Source organism: Haemaphysalis longicornis, unplaced genomic scaffold, assembly GCF_048455015.1.
Source record: "Haemaphysalis longicornis isolate Haplotype H1 unplaced genomic scaffold, Haemaphysalis longicornis Haplotype H1 scaffold_1, whole genome shotgun sequence".
Lineage (NCBI taxonomy): Eukaryota > Metazoa > Arthropoda > Arachnida > Ixodida > Ixodidae > Haemaphysalis > Haemaphysalis longicornis.
This window is the reverse complement of record NW_027526203.1, coordinates 450,360,384-450,378,633: the sequence shown is the minus strand read 5'-3', so window position 1 is coordinate 450,378,633 and position 18,250 is coordinate 450,360,384. Positions and strand designations below refer to the sequence as shown.

General features: G+C 45.2%; 3 protein-coding genes across 4 annotated transcripts in view; 1 reads left to right on the top strand and 2 right to left on the bottom strand.

Moving 5' to 3' along the window:
- Nucleotides 1-4,808: 4,808 nt before the first annotated feature.
- On the bottom strand, nt 4,809-6,452 carry LOC144156005 (ATP synthase F(0) complex subunit k, mitochondrial-like). The gene is made up of 3 exons (XM_077687764.1): nt 6,314-6,452; nt 5,174-5,275; nt 4,809-5,113 (listed from the first exon to the last, which is right to left on the bottom strand). The coding sequence occupies exons 2-3, from the start codon at nt 5,249-5,251 to the stop codon at nt 5,024-5,026; spliced, it is 168 nt and encodes a 55-aa protein (XP_077543890.1). The 5' UTR covers nt 5,252-5,275; nt 6,314-6,452; the 3' UTR covers nt 4,809-5,023.
- Nucleotides 6,453-8,926: 2,474 nt separating this feature from the next.
- Nucleotides 8,927-11,998, bottom strand: LOC144156003 (enoyl-CoA hydratase domain-containing protein 3, mitochondrial-like). The gene has a single exon (XM_077687761.1). It carries the CDS (start codon nt 11,845-11,847, stop codon nt 10,915-10,917), a length of 933 nt encoding a protein of 310 aa, XP_077543887.1. The 5' UTR covers nt 11,848-11,998; the 3' UTR covers nt 8,927-10,914.
- Nucleotides 11,999-12,133: 135 nt separating this feature from the next.
- The window catches only part of Rrp5 (Ribosomal RNA Processing 5), an 82,310-nt gene continuing 76,193 nt past the window's right edge, over nt 12,134-18,250 (top strand). The window contains exons 1-2 of one of the 2 annotated variants that reach the window (XM_077687755.1): nt 12,134-12,286; nt 17,399-17,508. In XM_077687755.1, coding sequence (XP_077543881.1) covers nt 17,419-17,508 — 90 coding nt within the window. In that variant the 5' untranslated portion in view covers nt 12,134-12,286; nt 17,399-17,418. The remainder of the gene's footprint in view (nt 12,287-17,398; nt 17,509-18,250) is intronic. The other variant, XM_077687756.1, reaches the window with a different exon arrangement.

The window sequence follows — 18,250 nt, the reverse complement described above, 5'->3', positions numbered from 1 at the left end:
CCCTTACAGGTGGTAGCTGTTTTATAGGGTGGCCAGTTCTACTTGTTATAACCGGATTTGAGCTTCTTTTCTCACAGAGTCACTTGTATATTTTTTCAGCCACTTGTCACGTTTTTTGTGGAAATATTGCTATTGTATGTGCTTACCACGTTCACACATTTTTCGTTAAAAACTCTAACATCCTGGGTATATGTGTTAGTTCACATATTCAGTTGGTTAAAGCTGTTTCAAGGAAAAAGCAGTTTGCTCTGTTGTTGTTTGCCTTGCCCATCAGCAGTGCTGACTTCGAGTGTATTTTCACACAAGAACATTGTAAGTCAAACAGACTGGAGAAACCCATTTAAAGCGGCATCCTTGTATGTTATGGCCTCAAGTTTTGAGGTACCTACTGACGGGACTTTCAACCGACCGCAAAAACGGTATAATTTTTCAACTTGAAAAACATGCATGGTGCAGCCAAAGTGAAAGCGGAGGATTTTCAAGATGAGTTTGACATACGCAAAAATGACTGTGTAGTTCATGTGCAAAGCAAAACGCCTTGAATAAAAAAACTGACAAGCATGCATTGAACAAAGTGGAAGGTACCTACAAAAATCAAGTGCTTTTGTCTACAGTTACATTCTTGTGATATATTTGATATTACTTGTTTATTCCCTAATTGTATTTAAGCAAGTATTTGTTTAATTACATTTATCAAACATTCTTCAAGATTCAGAGCATTTCTGGAACTCCTGCTTGTTTTGTACTTCTTCAAAAATGGCGTACTGCATTTTTTGGGCATCTTTTGGAATAACCAACTTCATCTGGCCTCCCTGCTGTCATGTTACATGCAAACTTTCAAGCTTCACTGCACAGCATGCCCCATTGGGTTGACTTTTTTTGCACATGCAAAAACCCTGTGAGCCTTGCACGAAACAAGTATATAACAACTCTGGTGTATGTATGTTAGCTGAAGCAGAAAACTACCTGTGCAAGATTGAAGCCACCAACAAGTTTCCTGTCGGTATACACTCCAACCTCGTTCTAACGATGTTGAAGGGGAATAGCTAGAAAAAAGTCCGTGGTGCTCTTTGTTTTGGACATTGCTAGTGAAAGACTTCCTTCTCAGCGGTGGCCAGCGTATTGATACCATTTCCGCCATCGCCATGGGCGCCGAAGAAACGACGTAGGTCAACCGCATCGAGTGCCTGCGACGACGTTTGCACATCCACAGCCGGGCTAGAGCGGTGGCGTGCGAACACAGCATGCGCCGCCGCTTTAGCCCGGCCGTGGCACATCGAACTTGGGTGCATTAAAAACCCAGTGTCTTCGTTGTCGCTCGCATCGGTTTGTGCGGTGACATCTACGACAGTAGCATCGTCGGTCGGCATCGGTGTTGATGGAAACCACCTTGCATCACTTCTCACTGCCGTCACATGGCCCGGCTGCACATTGAGGGAGAGAGCAAACTTTATTCGGCAGCTCAAGTACGAGCCGCGGAGTTATGAATCCTCGGAGGAAGGGGGTGTCCCACGGTCCTCCGACGTTGGCGGGCTTGGCGGAGGTGCACAAAGAGTTTCTGTGTTGGCAGCCAACAGTGACCACAGGACGGCCCGTAGGTTTTCGGGGGGAGCGGCCCAACTAGACCACAAGCAGGGAATATCAGGCAGGAAGGGGTTGGAAAAAAATGTGGGAGACGAGGTGGCCCATAAACAGCGCCAATATGTGTTCATTGTCCGAATGGCCACCGCATACCTGACAATACGGACGGCCTGTTGACTTCTGTACGTAGTGGAGAATGAGATCACAGGGGAGGGACAATGTCTGCGGCTGTCTAATGTATGTAGCGTCTTCATGGCATGAATTTAGATGGGGAGGGAAGTAGCATTCTTGCTGTCCGGAGGTTGCCGAGATGTTCACGGCGCCTTTTGTGATGCAATGCTCTATCCTCTTTTGGATTATATTCTTCAGGCCATGGCTGAGGGCTGCCTAGGAAATGAGTGTCGTGGGCCAGAGCACGAGCTCGTTCATTGCCCTCTATGCCCTGGGGTCCAGGGATCCATTTGAGGAAAACGTGTAGGTGGGGATGAGCTTGCATGTATGTTGTCAGGCTAGTGTGGACAGGGGATGGAATGTCATTCGTGGCGAAGCTTTGTAGGGCTCCCTGGCTGTCCACACGGACTGTAATGTGGTCGGTCCCATGCTGGTGAAGTATAATGGCTTATAGCTTCTGCGATGGCTTGACTATTTGCAACAGTGGGCGAGGGGGCGTTGGCGTGATGCTGTACGTGAGCTGTGCGGGAGCCAACCGATGCCGTAGTTGTATGTTCCACAGAACAGGCATCCATGTAGTAGGTGCCATGATGAATGGGAGGCTTAGTGCAAAAAAGATGAGGGTGGTGGCAGACGAGGCCGCCGTCCTCGTCTTTTTTGCGCTAAGCCTCCCATTCGGTATGTACCTACGAGCCCAACAGCACGTTTTATTGTAGGTGTCATGGGTTGGTTCCGGCAGGTGTTGAGCGCGAGATGCTCTACGTTCTTGATCTGTGGCTGGACTCGTGTTTTGGTATGGGTAGCACTGATTCTTGGTACGCTCTCCCAGCGTGGAGGCAGAAGGGGAAGGGGGGGGGGGGGGGGTAATGCGAAGAATTTCCCACCCTTGCATTGAAGTTATTAGACGGTGGTGCTGAGATTCATGATAAACTGAGGATTTTTCTTCAGGAGTGTTGTGGAGGGCAGCATCAATAATTAATACCTGCCGCGGTGGCTCAGTGGCTAAGGCGTTGTGCTGCAAAGCACGAGGAGGTGGGTTCGATTACCGTCAGCTATCTTTTCCAGTTAAAAAGTCTCTCAGGGCTGCAGTGGAGTTGAGTGAGCAGCCAAGAGCTAGTTCTTTCCCACAAAACAAGGCTGTATTTTGTTTTCGCGTTCCTGGCAAGTTGTCCATGAAAACGTTAAAAATGTGTATCCAAAAGGATAGCCTTGGAAAGCATACTGATACTTTTAAAGTGCCTTACTTTCTCAATTCTAAGACAGACTTTAAAATGTTTTTTTTTTAAACTTTGCAAAGCTAGGATAAAATGCTTAGGATCAGAAACGTACCCAAAGAGAGAAGAAAAGAAAGATGGCATTTTTAAGTTGAATGAAGTGCAAGAAAGTGCATTTGTTGTGAACGTTTCGAGTAGGCATAGTTTTCTAAAAGGGCATGTAATGCGAAAATGCACTCGGTGCTTGTCCTTGTACCTTTGCGCCGTCCTCCACATTGACCTCCTACCAACTTGCCCAACTGTCCGTAACCCCCCCATTCAAGCAGCACGTCAGACGCAAATATGGTAGGATACAGTGGGCTAGTTGGAACGGTTGCACTCAAACAGTAGAACTAAGCATGACACACACCGTCAAGGAGAATGCGAGGCGCCAATATTGATGGTGTTACACAATATTGACCGATAATAACCTTCACAAAAATAACAACACTACTTTCCAATACAGCATTATCATCATCATCACCAGCCTATCTACGCCCACTGCAGGGCGAAGGCCTCTCCCATTAATCTCCAATTATCCCGGTCCTGTGCTAACTGCGACCAATTTATCCCCGCAAACTTCTCGATCTCACCTGCCCACCTAACTTTCTGCCGCCCCGTCATGCTTGCCTTCTCTAGGGATCCACTCTGTTACCATTAATGACCAACGGTTATCTTGCCTGCGCATTACATGCCCTGCCCACGTCCATTTCTTCTTCTTAATTTCTACTAATATTCCTGAACGCGCATTTGTTCCCTGACCCACTCCGCTCTCTTCTTGCCCCTTAACGTTACACCTATCATCTTCCGCTCTATTGCTTGCTGAGCCGTCCTCAATTTGTCCTCAATTCAAAAATGCAACATGTAATGCCAATTATAGTACACAAAAATTGTTCCATTCCTCCAGGGTGCTGTTAGATTGTGAATATGCTCACTGTACGGACACAGGAAACCACTTACACTTACAACCAATGTTGGACATCTCTGGCTAGATGCTAGGGATAGCTTACTCTGAGAAATTTCTGCGCACAATAAAATCTTACCAAGAAATTATAACTCACATTAATGGGCTAGATAAACTGGCATCAAAGCCCAATACACTGCATGCCGCAGCTGGTGTTCGTATGCAATATAGCAATCAGCAGATTAAGGGCTACCAAGCACTCCGGTGGGACACGCTTCAAAACAAGTACAGCAGCCCCTCGTTGTTCAGCTGCACCTAAAAGGAGGCAATGCTATGCACAGAACGGTAGAAGAGCTGGGCTGGTTACAGCAAAGTTTTGACTTCTGGCTTGGGGGTTCAACGTGACTTTTTAACCGTAAACTATGGCTAAGCAGGTGTACACTAATGAGGTTTTACCATATTTGTAGCAATAACAGCTGCGTGCAGTTGTAGAAGGTTACTATGTGGTTTTGCTCATTTTTAATTTGCAAAACTGTCAGCTACTATTTTTGCCAGTGGAAAAATTAAGCGTAAATTGCTTGATTTTTTCAACAAAGAGCAAACACGGGTCACACTGAAAATATGCAAAATTTCTCGTTACACTGCTTTGCACTGCCTACACTAATTGAAGCAGTACAGTTCCAGTGTTGTCTGTTTTTGCATCGAACCTGGCCCATCTTATCCCCTCGTCGCGCAAGGTACAGGCCTGTCCTGCCCTGCATGATTGGCACATCAAGCAGCTCAGTGCAGGTGTCGTCTGTTACGTGGTAAACCCACTCCTGCCATTTAGAGCAACCCTTTAGCAACACACGACCAGCACACCAGAACAGCAGGAGATGAATTAACAGGAGACTTGCAACTATAGTACACATGGAGCATTCTTTCTTTTTATTCTGTAGATCAAGGTGCAGCAAGCACTGCTGCTGCCATTATGCAAGTTTTGTCGCTGACTCTACTAACTCCACCAGCACAATGGCTTCTGAACTTGGTGCAGAAATGGTTGGGAAAGCTTGCTCGTTTGAAAGAAGGTGGCAGGCCTGGTGGGGTACCGTGGTCTTTCTAGCAGCTTACAAGATTACTTCTTCTCGGGCGAACCACTGGACTTTTTTTTCGCCCAGTAGAGGAAGCCTATGACGCCGAGCGTTGCGTAGGTGGCCTTTGCAATCTGCAAAAGAAACAGTGCTCAGGGCTTCTCGTCTTGGACTTACTCACCTTCCCAGCTTACATTGCGGCGGCCCAAGGCCGTGAAAGTGTTGAAGTACTTAGACATGCCCTTGAACTGTGCATCGTCTACGCCAGCCATGATTAGCTTCAAACCTGCACACAACTGAGAAGGAAAAAAAAAAAAAAAAAAAAAAGGAAGTTCAACCTCGTAAAACATCACACCACACTACATGTGCCCATTTCGATGGGGCGCTCCACATCAATCAGTGCAGCGCTATTTTTTTTTCTTCTGGTGTGTCCTCTCAGTGGAGATCCGAAGGTTACTTCAAAATTTCTCACCACAGTTTCTACACGAAACCTGCCGGGCCGAAAGCTCGATAGTAATAACTGGGCTAAGTTAAAGTGACTTGATCTTGCCTCTATTTTGTGCACAGGTCACTTTTAGCGCCTTTACCTAACCTATTCAACGAAAGTTGTGTACGTAGATCACTTTAATGAAAGGGAGAAAAACAGGTTGTATATATTGTACATCTGTATATATGTTATCATAATCGTTTTCACATGTCCTACATATTGTTAACATACAACTGAGGAGGCAGCCAGCACTCAGGTGTATGGGCTCCTGCCTTTTTGCTGCCTCTGGCTCTCAGCAGTATGGAAGTTATGCCAATAAACTCCTCCTAAACTCCTAGGTTTGAAAGTTGGCTCGCACAATACGGCCAAAAAAAAATGGTAAAGATCAGAAGGCAAAGGAAAAAAAAGTTGCACAAACTAGGGCCAGAGCCCAAGCCTTCCATGTTCCCAAGAGGGCATCATAACAACGGTCACAAAAACGGCGATAAACATTTTTGCACCATACTTGTCTTGAAGCTTCTCCAGGTAACGTGCTAAGCCAAGCACAGGTGACTGCACTCTATTCATTACAACTGGTACATTTTACGCGCGAGACTAGCGATTATAACAGTATTAGCGTACTCGGACATTTGCACCAACAATGAGAAAAGCTACCTATTTGGCACAGCACAAGTGCAAAATAATTTTGCCGGTTTTTGTGTCGGCTAGGCACATTTGAACACCCTCCTGCATGCACATCTCACGTAGTGCACGTCTCACGCACATCTCAGAGATAGCAGCACGTTTGCATAAGATGCTTTGTACACTACCAACTTTGAGTACACACTGTGAGAGACCCGCTACTTACAGGGCGGCGTAAATATATAAGCAGAGGTTACTCGGAAGGTCAATCGCCACGGGTACGGCTAGTTCACTCTCCGGCACACACCTCGAGATATGCCGACTCGCGGGCCGCAAGGTCAGACAAGTTCTCCTATTTTACGCCTACAGCACGCGTGGCGCTGGTAAGTAGGTAACAAAACTTTTTACAATAGTGTATGTGCGATGCATAAAAAGTGCTATAAAAGCAAGCTTTGGGTGATAAATTTTGTCCTAGTATTTTTGCTTGTTCGCATGACTAACGATTACTTTCACAAGGCGCTTTTGTCCCTTTTGTGCCCGTTTCTGACGTAACCAAATGTGACGTAAAGCAAGCGCGGCGGACTTGTTTGACCGCGGCTTCTTCGAACAGGCGATTTCAATTTCAAATAGACAGTTTTAGAAGTTCAGTTAGTTCAGTCTCAGTCATGAATGCGCCGGTCATCACCTTGCTGTTGGCTCGCCGACGGAACAGGCGGTCTAGAACTAACATAGACGTTTGAAAACAGCGCGGAAGACGGGACTGAGGAAGTGATAGACGACACAAGCGCGTCTATTACTTGCTCAGTCCCGTCTTCCGCGCTGTTTTCAAACGATATGATGTATCAACAAGCCCTTCAGCTCACCCTTTTGTAACATAGACGCTTTCGATATGCCCGCAGAAGCATTCCGCCAGCATTTCCGCCTCCCGAAGACGACCGTGTGGTGGCTGTGCGACGAGGACGAACATGGTCGGCGGCCGCGTGGGCTCAGTGTCGAAGATCAAGTGATATGTGCCCTTCGTTTCTTCGCTACCGGTGGCTTTCAGTCAGCGGTCGGTAACGAAGAAACGATGTCGCTGTCGCAGTCCCCCGCGAGCCTGTGCATTTACGCCGCCGCCATCACACTGTGAACTAAACGATCGCCTGCGAGCTAGCTAACGGTCAGCAGGTGCAGTGGAATAAACGATCGTCTGCGAGCTTGATAGCTGTCGAGGACCAAAATTACACAAGCACTCGGCATGACATTTATAACCTTTTATTGGTACTTTACGCATACACGTACCAGCTTAACGTTCGTAGACTTCACGCGCAACAGGTACGTCGTTAAGAAACGAAAATCCTCACCACTTACACATTTTTTCACTCGTAGAGCACCACAAAAATGTCAACGATGTAACGCACCATTCCAGGTTCTTGGAAAAGCCCGCATCAGCATGCCGCAAGTGCGTCCATGTCAAAATACATAACGGGAGGGTTATCTTGATGCACAGGCATTGTCACCGACCTCAACACGGAGTCCAAGCGCAAAAAACTGTGTGGTCGTAGCATTGTTACTTTTCACTGTCATAGGAAACGACAGGCTGCAGCAGGCTATGTATGTATGTATGTATGATTTATGCACATTGGGCATGGTCAGAATACGGTGAAACAGTTAGTGGAATAAATCGAATAAATATCCCACTCGCCTTCCGCACTTAAAACGTCCCCAAGCCCCCCTTTCATGAGCCCCACTTCTGTATTTTAGCCCGAAAGCCCAACCGAGATGGGGCACACGTCCTTATTCCCCCGTGCACCTGCTCCTTTCCCCTTTCTCGTGTGGAGAAAGCTCCTCTCACGAGGCTTCGGGCTGGCCCTCAAGCGTTACATTACCTGTACTTGGGGACTCGCACCAGAAGATGGAAGAAGAGCTGTCCCAAGGGTCAAGTGTGTGGCTCCGCAGGCTGAACCAGATGCCAAGCATCTGCTGTGGATGTGCCCGGATACAAGCACAGCTCGGAACAATGCGCTCAGACAATCTGGTCTCCATTTGGAGAAACTGTATGATTACAACTGCTGCGTGCAGGAAAACACATATTACAAGTTGCTATCGGACTTTCTGCATGAAACTGGACTGCTTGCCTTCCTGTAGCCTTCCCACTTGACCACTCTTCTTGCTTTCCTCACCATCTCTTACTTCTATACCTCTTCATTTCTCTTTCTTTCTTCTTCTTTTTTTAGATCTCCCGTCACATATGACAAAGGAAAAGCTCGAAAAAAAAAAAAAAAGAAATCAAGCACACTTTGTGATAGTTATTCTGTGCGCATGCCCACTCATTTCAAATGTGTCCTGTTCCGGTAATGGTGTTGTGTACAAGCCCAGTTTGGCATGACTACTGCAACCGCAGTACTTTCTGAAACCAGGCTTCAGCATTGTTGCAAGTGTGCACACTGGTAGCCAGTGGCGCAACTAATGCTGCATTACCAGATGTCCTTTGGGTTGCGGGAATAACGTGCACATTTCTCTATCGTGGAGGCTTTGCCACTTGCTGTTCACTTTTTGTTTATACTGCACCTGGTCAGGTCCCTTGTCAGAAGCATTTTAACTGGGGCATCAAGAACATAATGCCAGTATTGTCCGAGTTGACCTAGTTACACGCTAACCACAGGCTCATGAAATCAATCTAGGAGTACCTTTAATGCGAAAGCATGAAATGGAATCTTATGGATGTAGAGGACAGTAAAAGTAATTGGAGCTCCCTACAGCCTAGGCCCCAGGGCAGGTCGAATAGCTGCATGTCGAAACCTTCAGAAAGCGCGACACTGAAAACGCGACACAAATGAAAGAACCACAGTACGAGCGCTTACTCTCAACTGAAGTTTAATCAGGAAGCACGAAGAACATACAACCTCCCAGTCACCAGACCACGCAAGCATCAACAAAAGATGGCTTTTGGCATCATCTCATACCAGGGGCCAGGTTTTGACGAAGTTGTCTCTTTTCATTAGATTCTGTTCACTACCAATCATGAGCAGCGACATGTATTTTTTCTTGAGGGGGTGGGGGAAACCCGCTGCATTGTAGGCGGACAGGGTGGGAGGAGTCAGTTGTGCTGGTGTGGCTTGTGGGGTGGAGCAAGTGCCCCCAATGGCGATGGTGTTGACTCCAATGCTGAGGGTACCATAGTCCGCATCAACAGGGATGCACTTGATATATGGCTGGGCAGAGCTCCTATTGAAATTAGGGGTAGGCAACAGAATGGTTTGAAATAAAGCAGTTTCAGGTGGCAGTTGTATGCTGGGTCAGCAGCATTATATACCATAAGCCGCAGAAATGAACAGGTGCTGAAAAACAAGGCTTCACTAAAGAGAATCTAATTTTATTTCGGAATTTATCACATCTGATAAGAACAGGTTTGCTAAAAAACAAACATTTCGAAAATTTTTATTCTAGGAAAAAAAAAAAAAATCGTCCCCGTACTATAAGCAGCACTTATTTCACACAAATTCTTTTAAACAAACGACCATTTACTTCATAGTTCAAGCGATGTTCACGGTGATTATGAGTCTAGGTATCATATTTTGTAGATTATAGTCCTTGAAAAAGTGAACAACTAAAGAACAGAGAATCCATGGGATTTTAAGGAAAAAGAAGCGACACCAAATGGGGCTACTGGGCCACTACCCTGTTTGAAGAGTGTTGTCTTGTCACTTCTAAGCATAGCAGGCATTTAATTAGCCTTCACACCAATCCTTACAGTAAAACCATAGCCCTTCAATGCTAGGAGGACTCTGGTAAAACTAAACTTCTTTCCTATGTGTGACGTCCTTCTGCGAAATCCTCATGGCTTTTTAAGCTCTTTACAAACGTGACCTCAGATCTGGGGCAGAAATCTGCTCCCTTATGGATGCTCAAGTACACTAATGCTTTTGCCAACCATTCATTGTAAAAAAAAAAAAACTGGGTTTTTGGCAGGTACTGCAGGCAACACTCCACTCCGGCATAAGCATCAGAGGCCAGTTGTGAAAACCGGGGTAGCCATCATGGCAGTTTGCAGAAGATTGTTCCTTGCTCATGTCTAGCTAAAGGACAACAAGTACCATAGCTTGCAAAAATCTGCACTCCACCAGTTTTCCCTAAATACATGAAATTCGCACATTTTTATAGCAAAACAGAATTCAAGGCTGGTTTAATGTGCTGAGCAGATAACTGCTAACAAATGGGAAAGATTGCCGTAATTCCCAAGTGTAAAGAAAGCCCAAAAATTGCAGAGCTTGGATGTAAACCAGTCAACATTCACATTGGCAGAACATTCAATGTCTGAGCATGTAACTGAGTTGTGCATGTTTGCTTTTTTTGATAAATCACCCCTCTATTTCTCATTTTGCCAATTCCTAATCCCACATGTTCTTAAAAATAAACAACTGTTTGAAATTCAAGGAAGTTAAGCTTTGATCTACATGGAATTTTAACCTCACTACCCACGGCAAGTATACTGCCGATAAGCGCACACTTCTACACTTTACGTAATTTGTTTTCATTTCTTTTGGCGAGGTATGTATATAGTTAGCAAACAGATTTCACTCTTCAGTAAGACCAGCATTTGTTGACAAAGTGATGCTGGTCACTACCTTGACTCTTTATTACCAGTACCTGGTAAATGAAGGCCCATTTATGTTTATTACACCTCATTGGGATGTTTTCCTCACTCTGTCCTTGCCAATATGTAAACCTGCACAAGAACTTCACCAGCGTCTACACCCCTTATAACTGCTTTACAATCACAATCGCTTCACAATACTCGACATCCCAGTAAGCAGCACGTGTGACTATTCATGTCACTGAAGCACACTAAACTTTCTGGTCGCTGTGTTCCCAATGTGGCTTCCTTTTTTCAGCGAAGGCATTGATGCCTTCCTGCGAGTCACGGTACTGCAAGTTGTGCAACATCACTCGCTCGCCTTCAGAGTAAGCATCCTCAATGCCCAACTGAATCTGCCTGTAGAAGAACTTCTTCCCCAGTGCCACCACGGATTTACTCTTGGCCTTGATGGCCGAGACAACATGGTCCGTCTCCTCCTGCAGCTTGTCCTCCGGGACTACCTTGCTCACCAGGCCACTTCTCAACGCCTCCTGGGCACTGATCGGGTTGCCCGTAAGCAGCATGTAAGCGGACATCTTCTGCGGAACGCAACGCGCTACCGCGATGCCAGGCGTCGAGCAGAAGAGACCGAAGGCAGCGCCGGGAAGCGAGAAAGTCGACTTGTCTGTGGCCAGCACGATGTCGCAGGTAGCAACCATTTGACAGCCCGCTGCCGCGGCCAGACCATTCACCGTCCCCACAACGGGCACCGAGAGGCGACGCATCGCGGTCATCACGCGCGTGCACAGGGAGAATATCTCCTCGATTTTTGCGGTGTCACCAGACTCGATCTTCAGCTCCTTGAGGTCATGCCCCGAGCTGAACACAGGACCGCTTGCGGACAGTACCACGCAGCGAACGGAGCTTTCGGCGTCGACCTCTCGAAAGCGGGCGTCGAGCTCCCGCAGCATGGAAAGTGACAGCACGTTCCGCTTCTTCGGATTGTTCAGTGTAATGTTCCTGACGCCGTCGACATCGTGCACAGATACAAGAGCGTCAAAACGAAGCGGCGCTGTTGTATGCATATGTGTCATCTGGCTGTTCAACTTGGTCCCCAGTTTTTCCAACAGCGCGGCCGGTCGACATGGGCGGAGGACACCATGACCCAAAAATTTAACAGCAGAGAAAGAAAGCGGCAGCATGTTTTCAGAGGCACTTAACGAAGCTTGAGCTTGCTCTTGCAGTCACAATTTACAAGGTCTTGCTGAGGAATGTCAAAATGATACACAAGATAACAACATAGTTCGTCATCAAGCGCCTCCTTCTTGCTCGATTGGATTATTGGATATTGCTGACTTCGAACCCGTCAGGATCAATCGTAAATTATCTCTATGGTAAATTAGCGTTTAGAACTGTTCGCTTTCTGATACGCACAAATATATTAAAAACTTTGGCTTTAAATATTACCTGTTACTGCGGCTATAAAGTACCTTAGTATTTTGTCTTAAAAAACGCTAACAGTGAGAAAATTTTAGTTTTAGTTTATTGCTCCAGCCAAATCCAACCCAATCCAAAGCGGTCTGGCGTGCATTCCCATGTGGTTACAGCGTGGTCCGTCGGTGTGTGTTTAAATAAGGTTGGGTACGTTATTCCTCCTGCAATTATTTGACGCTCGCTTGATGTCATGTCTTTCTCAGTCAGTGTTAACTCATCTAAATCATAATTAATGCTATATTTGTATTGAATGGATATTTATGGTTCAAATCTGCGGTGTGTTTGAATATGTCAACACATCTCTATTGTGATCGATTATTAGCTTTTGCAGGTTATTTCCGTTTTTTCCTGAAAGATGTCAATTCGAAACGAAAAAGAACTGCTAATAATTGTCCTGAGATAACTCAGGTTAGGTAACCCGTAATGTTATTCTGTTCTTCAAAAAGTAACAGCTTGTTTACATCAGTAACAGGGTTAAACTTTGTGCCGAGAAATAACCTTCTCATTCACATAGAGGCAGCATTATGGTAACAAACCGCGAAAGGTCAAATTTCACAACTGCCTAATCCACATCTAGCTCGACGTTTCTGCGCCAGTGGTTGCTGCTTTATCCTCTCTTGCACATTCGTCCTAATGTAGCTCGTTATCTTTCGTACTACGTAAATTTTCTTGTGATTGCACGTTAATAAGCATACTTATTTCTTTGTTCCATTCTGATGAGCGTGTGTCATTGCGTAAATTTCGCACCCTTTTTTTTTTCTTGTACAAACTACCTGCTAAATGATCAGTGCAGCTGTAGTCACGTCTCGGGTGCATCAATGCATGGGTCTGACATAAATTGTTGCTCGTAGTATTTTTGTGAGCCCCTGTATGTTTTTTTACCTACCTTCATCCGCAGCTGATTTGTACGGAAGAACATCTTTTGTAGTTCCAGCCATGCGAATCTCGATGCACTGGTGCCTGAGTCTGTAGTTTCTGCTTCTGATACCCCTGCTTGAAAACAATTCTGAGCTGTCACAATCGCAGTGCCCCTGTCATGTTAACCCATCTGTACATTATCAGGGAAATCGTGAATTGCTATTGTTTTCATATTATTTGTGTAGGCAAAGGTTATACCTGGGAGCTTAGAGTTCCAGGTACAACCTTAAACCTGAAGCATTCTCGTGTGGTAGCGTCCTTGGTGTCATCGTTTCATGCTGGCTGCGCTGGGCCTGACAACGACTGTGGACAAATTTTTCAGGCATGAATGGGCACAGTGGGTTGAGCTTTAAAAAAGATAAAACAGCGTGCAGGAAGTATTAAAGGGACCCTGCAACACTCTTTGAGCAGTGCAAGTAAACCTGCGCGACGTTTAGATTACACTGTCAGGAATACCTGAGCCAAATATTACACGTGCACGTGAAGCGGTGAGCGCGCAAATCGATGTGAAAGACGCGGAAAAACCAACCGCTCTCTCTTCAGTTGTCCTCATTATGCAACCCCTGGCATGGCCTAAGGGACGTCACATAGGCCATGGCTGCCTGATCGGCTGTCACTGGTCAACTTCGCGGCTAGATTCTCCCATTCCCGTCGTCGTCATCGCTGTGTACGAACCTCTTCTATGCCTGAACCTGTAGGCACAGTTTTGCCGTTTCTTTTGTGTTTTGAGTGCGCGCGGAGTTTGAGTGATGAGCTCAATACTTCCCTTTCAACCGGACCACTCGACTACAAACGTTTATTGCTTCAAAAACGCCCTACCAGCCCGAGCGCGCACTTACGAGCAGGCACTCATGCCTGCTTTTTTGTGGCACCAGACCGGAATAGGCCCCTCCGCGTTGCGGAGAAAAGGAGAAAACTACCCGGCATGTGATATATCGAAGGCCGCCGAAGAGAAAGCCGCGAGCCGCCCCCCTCTCCGGGAGAGAGCGCGCAGCTTTCGTCGTGTTGTCCGCGTTCGAGTTGAGAAGGAACGATTATGCGCTATTTCTCATCGCGCGTAGTTTTGTTAATTGTGAACGGATTTTCATAATTCCTGCGGGAGGAGATTTCTGGGACAATAGACTTTATCCCAAAATACATTACTAGTAGTCGATGGCAAGTGTTGCAGGGTCCCTTTAAAAGGTCCTCCACGTAATAGCCCAAAAGGTGCACAGCGATTGCTTTGAGAAAGTAAGAAACTGTGTTCATATATTTGAGGGAGAACTCAAATGGCAACTAGGCATAATGTTCATTTTGCAGATATATGAAATATACAATTCAGGTTCATGTTAATGATTTCATGTCAAAGGTTTCCCGGGGAAAGAGATAAGGGAGCAGCTGCCACTCACTGTTGGGGAGTTGAGAGCTGAAAAGCACAAGATAGCCTTTCAAGGTTGATGTGAAATACAGTTGCATAGTTTGGATGGCAGTGGCGGAGTTCAGAAACTGCAAAGCCCAGCTGTGTTTTGAGCTCAAGCTAGACCTATTGTGGGTCATATTGTTGGAAATGAATTATGGTCGTAGTGTTCCTTTCTATTTATTTATTCATTCAATTTTTGGATGTATAACATTGCAAACTACACCTACCAACAGAAGTCTCAATACCGCATTTGTCGCTGCCAAAATTGTGGCACCGACTGGCAGCCTGGCATCTGATGCTGGCATGTACCATAAGGGACATTTTGTTTGCAACCTCAATTATTTACCAAAGCGACCAGAATTTACCCTTTTAAATATTTTTCCGGTACAAGTTTTTTGAAACCAAGTGTGTGGAAAAGTAATAAAAAAAGTCAAATATGCTCCTTTCATTCTTGTACTCTTGAGTCTAGGTCTGGGATATAATACCATAATTTGTTTTATAAAACACCAGGTAGGCAATTTGGGGCCCTGCATCCTCCTAACATTCATGTGTGCACACAAAAATTCATAAGGAAAAATAATTTGGGGGAAAAATTCTTGGAAACAAAAGGGAAAGGAGACTCAATATGAAATGACAAACTTTGTTAGGCAGGCAACCTGAATTTCGTGTAAGTAAGCGCGAAATGAACAAGGACGAACGAAGTAAACGGGACACGTTCGTCCTTGTTCATTTCGGGCTTACTTACACGATGAATGACCAACTCGCCCAAGAACCACTCTGATGAACCTGAATTTGTCCTGCGAGTTATTTTTTACGTATGGAATTCTTATATTGCTTGCTTAGCATCCCATTGGCTTTACCGTGCTGAGTATGCTGGTTCTCACCCATCTAACATACCATGCCTCTGAACTTTATCATAATCACATGAAAAGATTTAAAACCAAGTTGTGCTCTGTTTATTGGTTCTGAAGAGGAGGGAGCTAACCGCCATTATTGTTCCTGAACGATTGTAGGGGTATTACTACAGTCCAGCACCCTTAGTTTGCCAATTTCATCAGTGTACTGCCTTAGCTTTGTGGGCATGCTTTGTACTGCCTTTGTAGTTGTACCCGCCGCGGTGGCTCAGTGTCTAAGGCGTTGCGCTGCTGAGCACGAGGTCGCGGGTTCGATTCCCGGCCGCGGCGGCCGCTTTTCTGATGGAGGCGAAAAGCAAAAACGCCCGTGTGTACGAGATTTCGGCGCACGTTAAAATCCCCAGGTGGTCAAAATTAATCCGGAGCCCTCCACTACGGCGCGCCTCATCGCCTGCGTTGCGTCGGCGCGTTAAACCCTACAATCAATCAATCAATCTTTGTAGTTGCCATGGCCACACCTTGTGTCTTTATAATCTTCTTCCTCTCCTTTTCTCCTGTAATATGTACCGTGGTCCTTTCATTTCCCATATCCCCTCCCCCCTGAGTAGGGTAGCCAACCGGACGACAGTACCCTGGTTAACCTCCCTGCCTTTCCTGTACTGTTCCTTCCTTTCACGAGGCCTAGTTTTGAGAGTTGAGGGGCACTCACAAAATATGTGAAAAGGAGGTCTTTGCAAAAATAAGTTTGTTTTCTGTATTTGAAGAGTTATGAAGTGCTGGATGGTTTGCTATCAGTACCCCAGTGAACTGCTTTTATTTACATGTTCATCTATGTAGTGTCATTTGTATATTGTATCACTCACTCCTGCCAAACCCTTGTTTCAAAGGTTGGCAGTATTACAGAAATAAATAAATAAAAGTCATGATCAGATGCTGGTCCATTAGGTGATGCGAGCGTGACTGTATCGCTTAGATGCCTTCTTGGAGTGCTTGTGTTCGGTATTTGTAGAGATACAGCACTCACCAACAACGTATGATAAAGACTTGAAGTTGAGCTCGCTTGTGTGGAGCAGCATTGTGTGCATGCACAGTGCCGTAATTTTTGCAGGGATTATGGTTTTGCAAAATTTTCTTCCCAGTGGAGGAAGGGCGCAAACTCTATTTTAATTGGGAAAATGTCCTTAATCGAAGAAAGGAAATGAATAAAAAAGAACGTCATTCTCTTTCAGTAACAGTAATGTGCAAACAAATTTCACATTGACCATAAAAGGTTACCTAAGCCTTTATTGCCTCCTAGCCCAGAATTGCCAATGAGTTGGGTAGCAACTGCCCATCCATTTCCACAATGTCCTCACGGATACGGGGAATCGCTGCCGTCATAAATAGACCCATGGTTTCACTAATATGTCTTCATATTGAAAGCTAAAGGTAGTGATTATTTAATAACTTCTCAATTTCTATGAACTTGCAATTTTGTCTTATCCTTTCTATGAGTGCAGTCTAAGACATTGTGCCACTAAACAGGCAGTGGCAGGTTCAAGGGTTTTTCTGATAGAGGCGAAAAACAAAAATGGCTCCTTGTTGAGATTTTGGCTCCGGGCAAAGAATTATTAGGGGTCCCCGAAGCACTCCAATGTGGCTTGTCCCATGGGCCATGTAAAACCTTCAGCAAGTAAAACCTCAGTTTGTAGATTTTGTCCTAATAAAGCGGTAGAAATGTAAAATTTGAATATGTGGATTTGCAGTTCAAGTGATTTATATTTTCTCAATGGCTGCTAAAATGATATGGTTGCGTGCCAGTGTGTTTAAATAATCAGTTTATTGTTAATTTTTTGTGTGGCAGTTTGGGTTTTGTTTTTGGCAAGTGAAAAGCACTGTTGTGCTCAGCAACAATGGTAGTGTAATGCATACCCACACTACTGCTTTGAGATGCTTGTGTCGTCTCTGCGTGAAAAATGGTTGGATGAGTCCTTGTATCTGTTTCAGGACAAGACTGCATTAGCAGATCGGAGTCTTGTGGGTACACTATTTATGTAGTGCGTGGATTTAGTGTGTTGTTTTGCTGTTGCGGCATGCCTTAATATGCAGAAGCAAGGTTCCTCATTAACATGGAGGATGTGGCACTTCCTCGAGGAGGGCTCCCAAGGGCACCGTCTTCAGTGAAGAAACCCACCCTCGAGAAGGATGACCTTTTCAAGGTTAGTTAACTTCTCATCTAAGCATACACGTAAGTGAGGGAAGTAGTAAATTTTTGCGTCATCAAGCAATAAATAATGTCGGTTTTGCAGATTTAGAAAATTAGCTGGAATAAACAAGTTCATTGTGCTTCCCAGGAAGTCTTGGTGTGCAGACAGTCATAAGCCTTATGAGAAAAGCGTTGCACTTATGCAGCATGGCCTTTAGTCCTTTAGACCTCTAGTCACAAGAAGAAATTGTTTTTGGGTTCCTTCACCCATTTCCCCCTCCTGAGTCAATTATCACATTCCCTTGCAGCAGCATTCTCTGGCACAGTGATGTTTACAGTAGGGAGCTGTTTCCATTTATTCTCTTGGTACACCATTGGGATACATACAGCTTCATACATTCGTAGGGGTCAGTGTCGGTTGTGTTTAAAATAAAGGTCATTATATAGGGCATGGTGGAAGTGGAATTTGATATTAGGCCTTCAGATTTTTTTTTTACCAATCAGTGCCAAAAATAGAAAATTATAAAAGCTTGGAATTTTTACATTTATAACCTCGTGTCTTGTGAACCATGTCAATATCATGTTGCTTCAAATTGAATTTGTTAAAGCACTAAACTAGCAAAAATCTGATGCGTAGGTTATTTTGTGGATCAGTGTGTTGTATTAGTATTGGCAAAACTCACACAGCATACAGGAAAGCTTATTATGTCGGTGGTGTCCGCCTTACATGCTCTGCTAGATGAAATTTAAAGTAA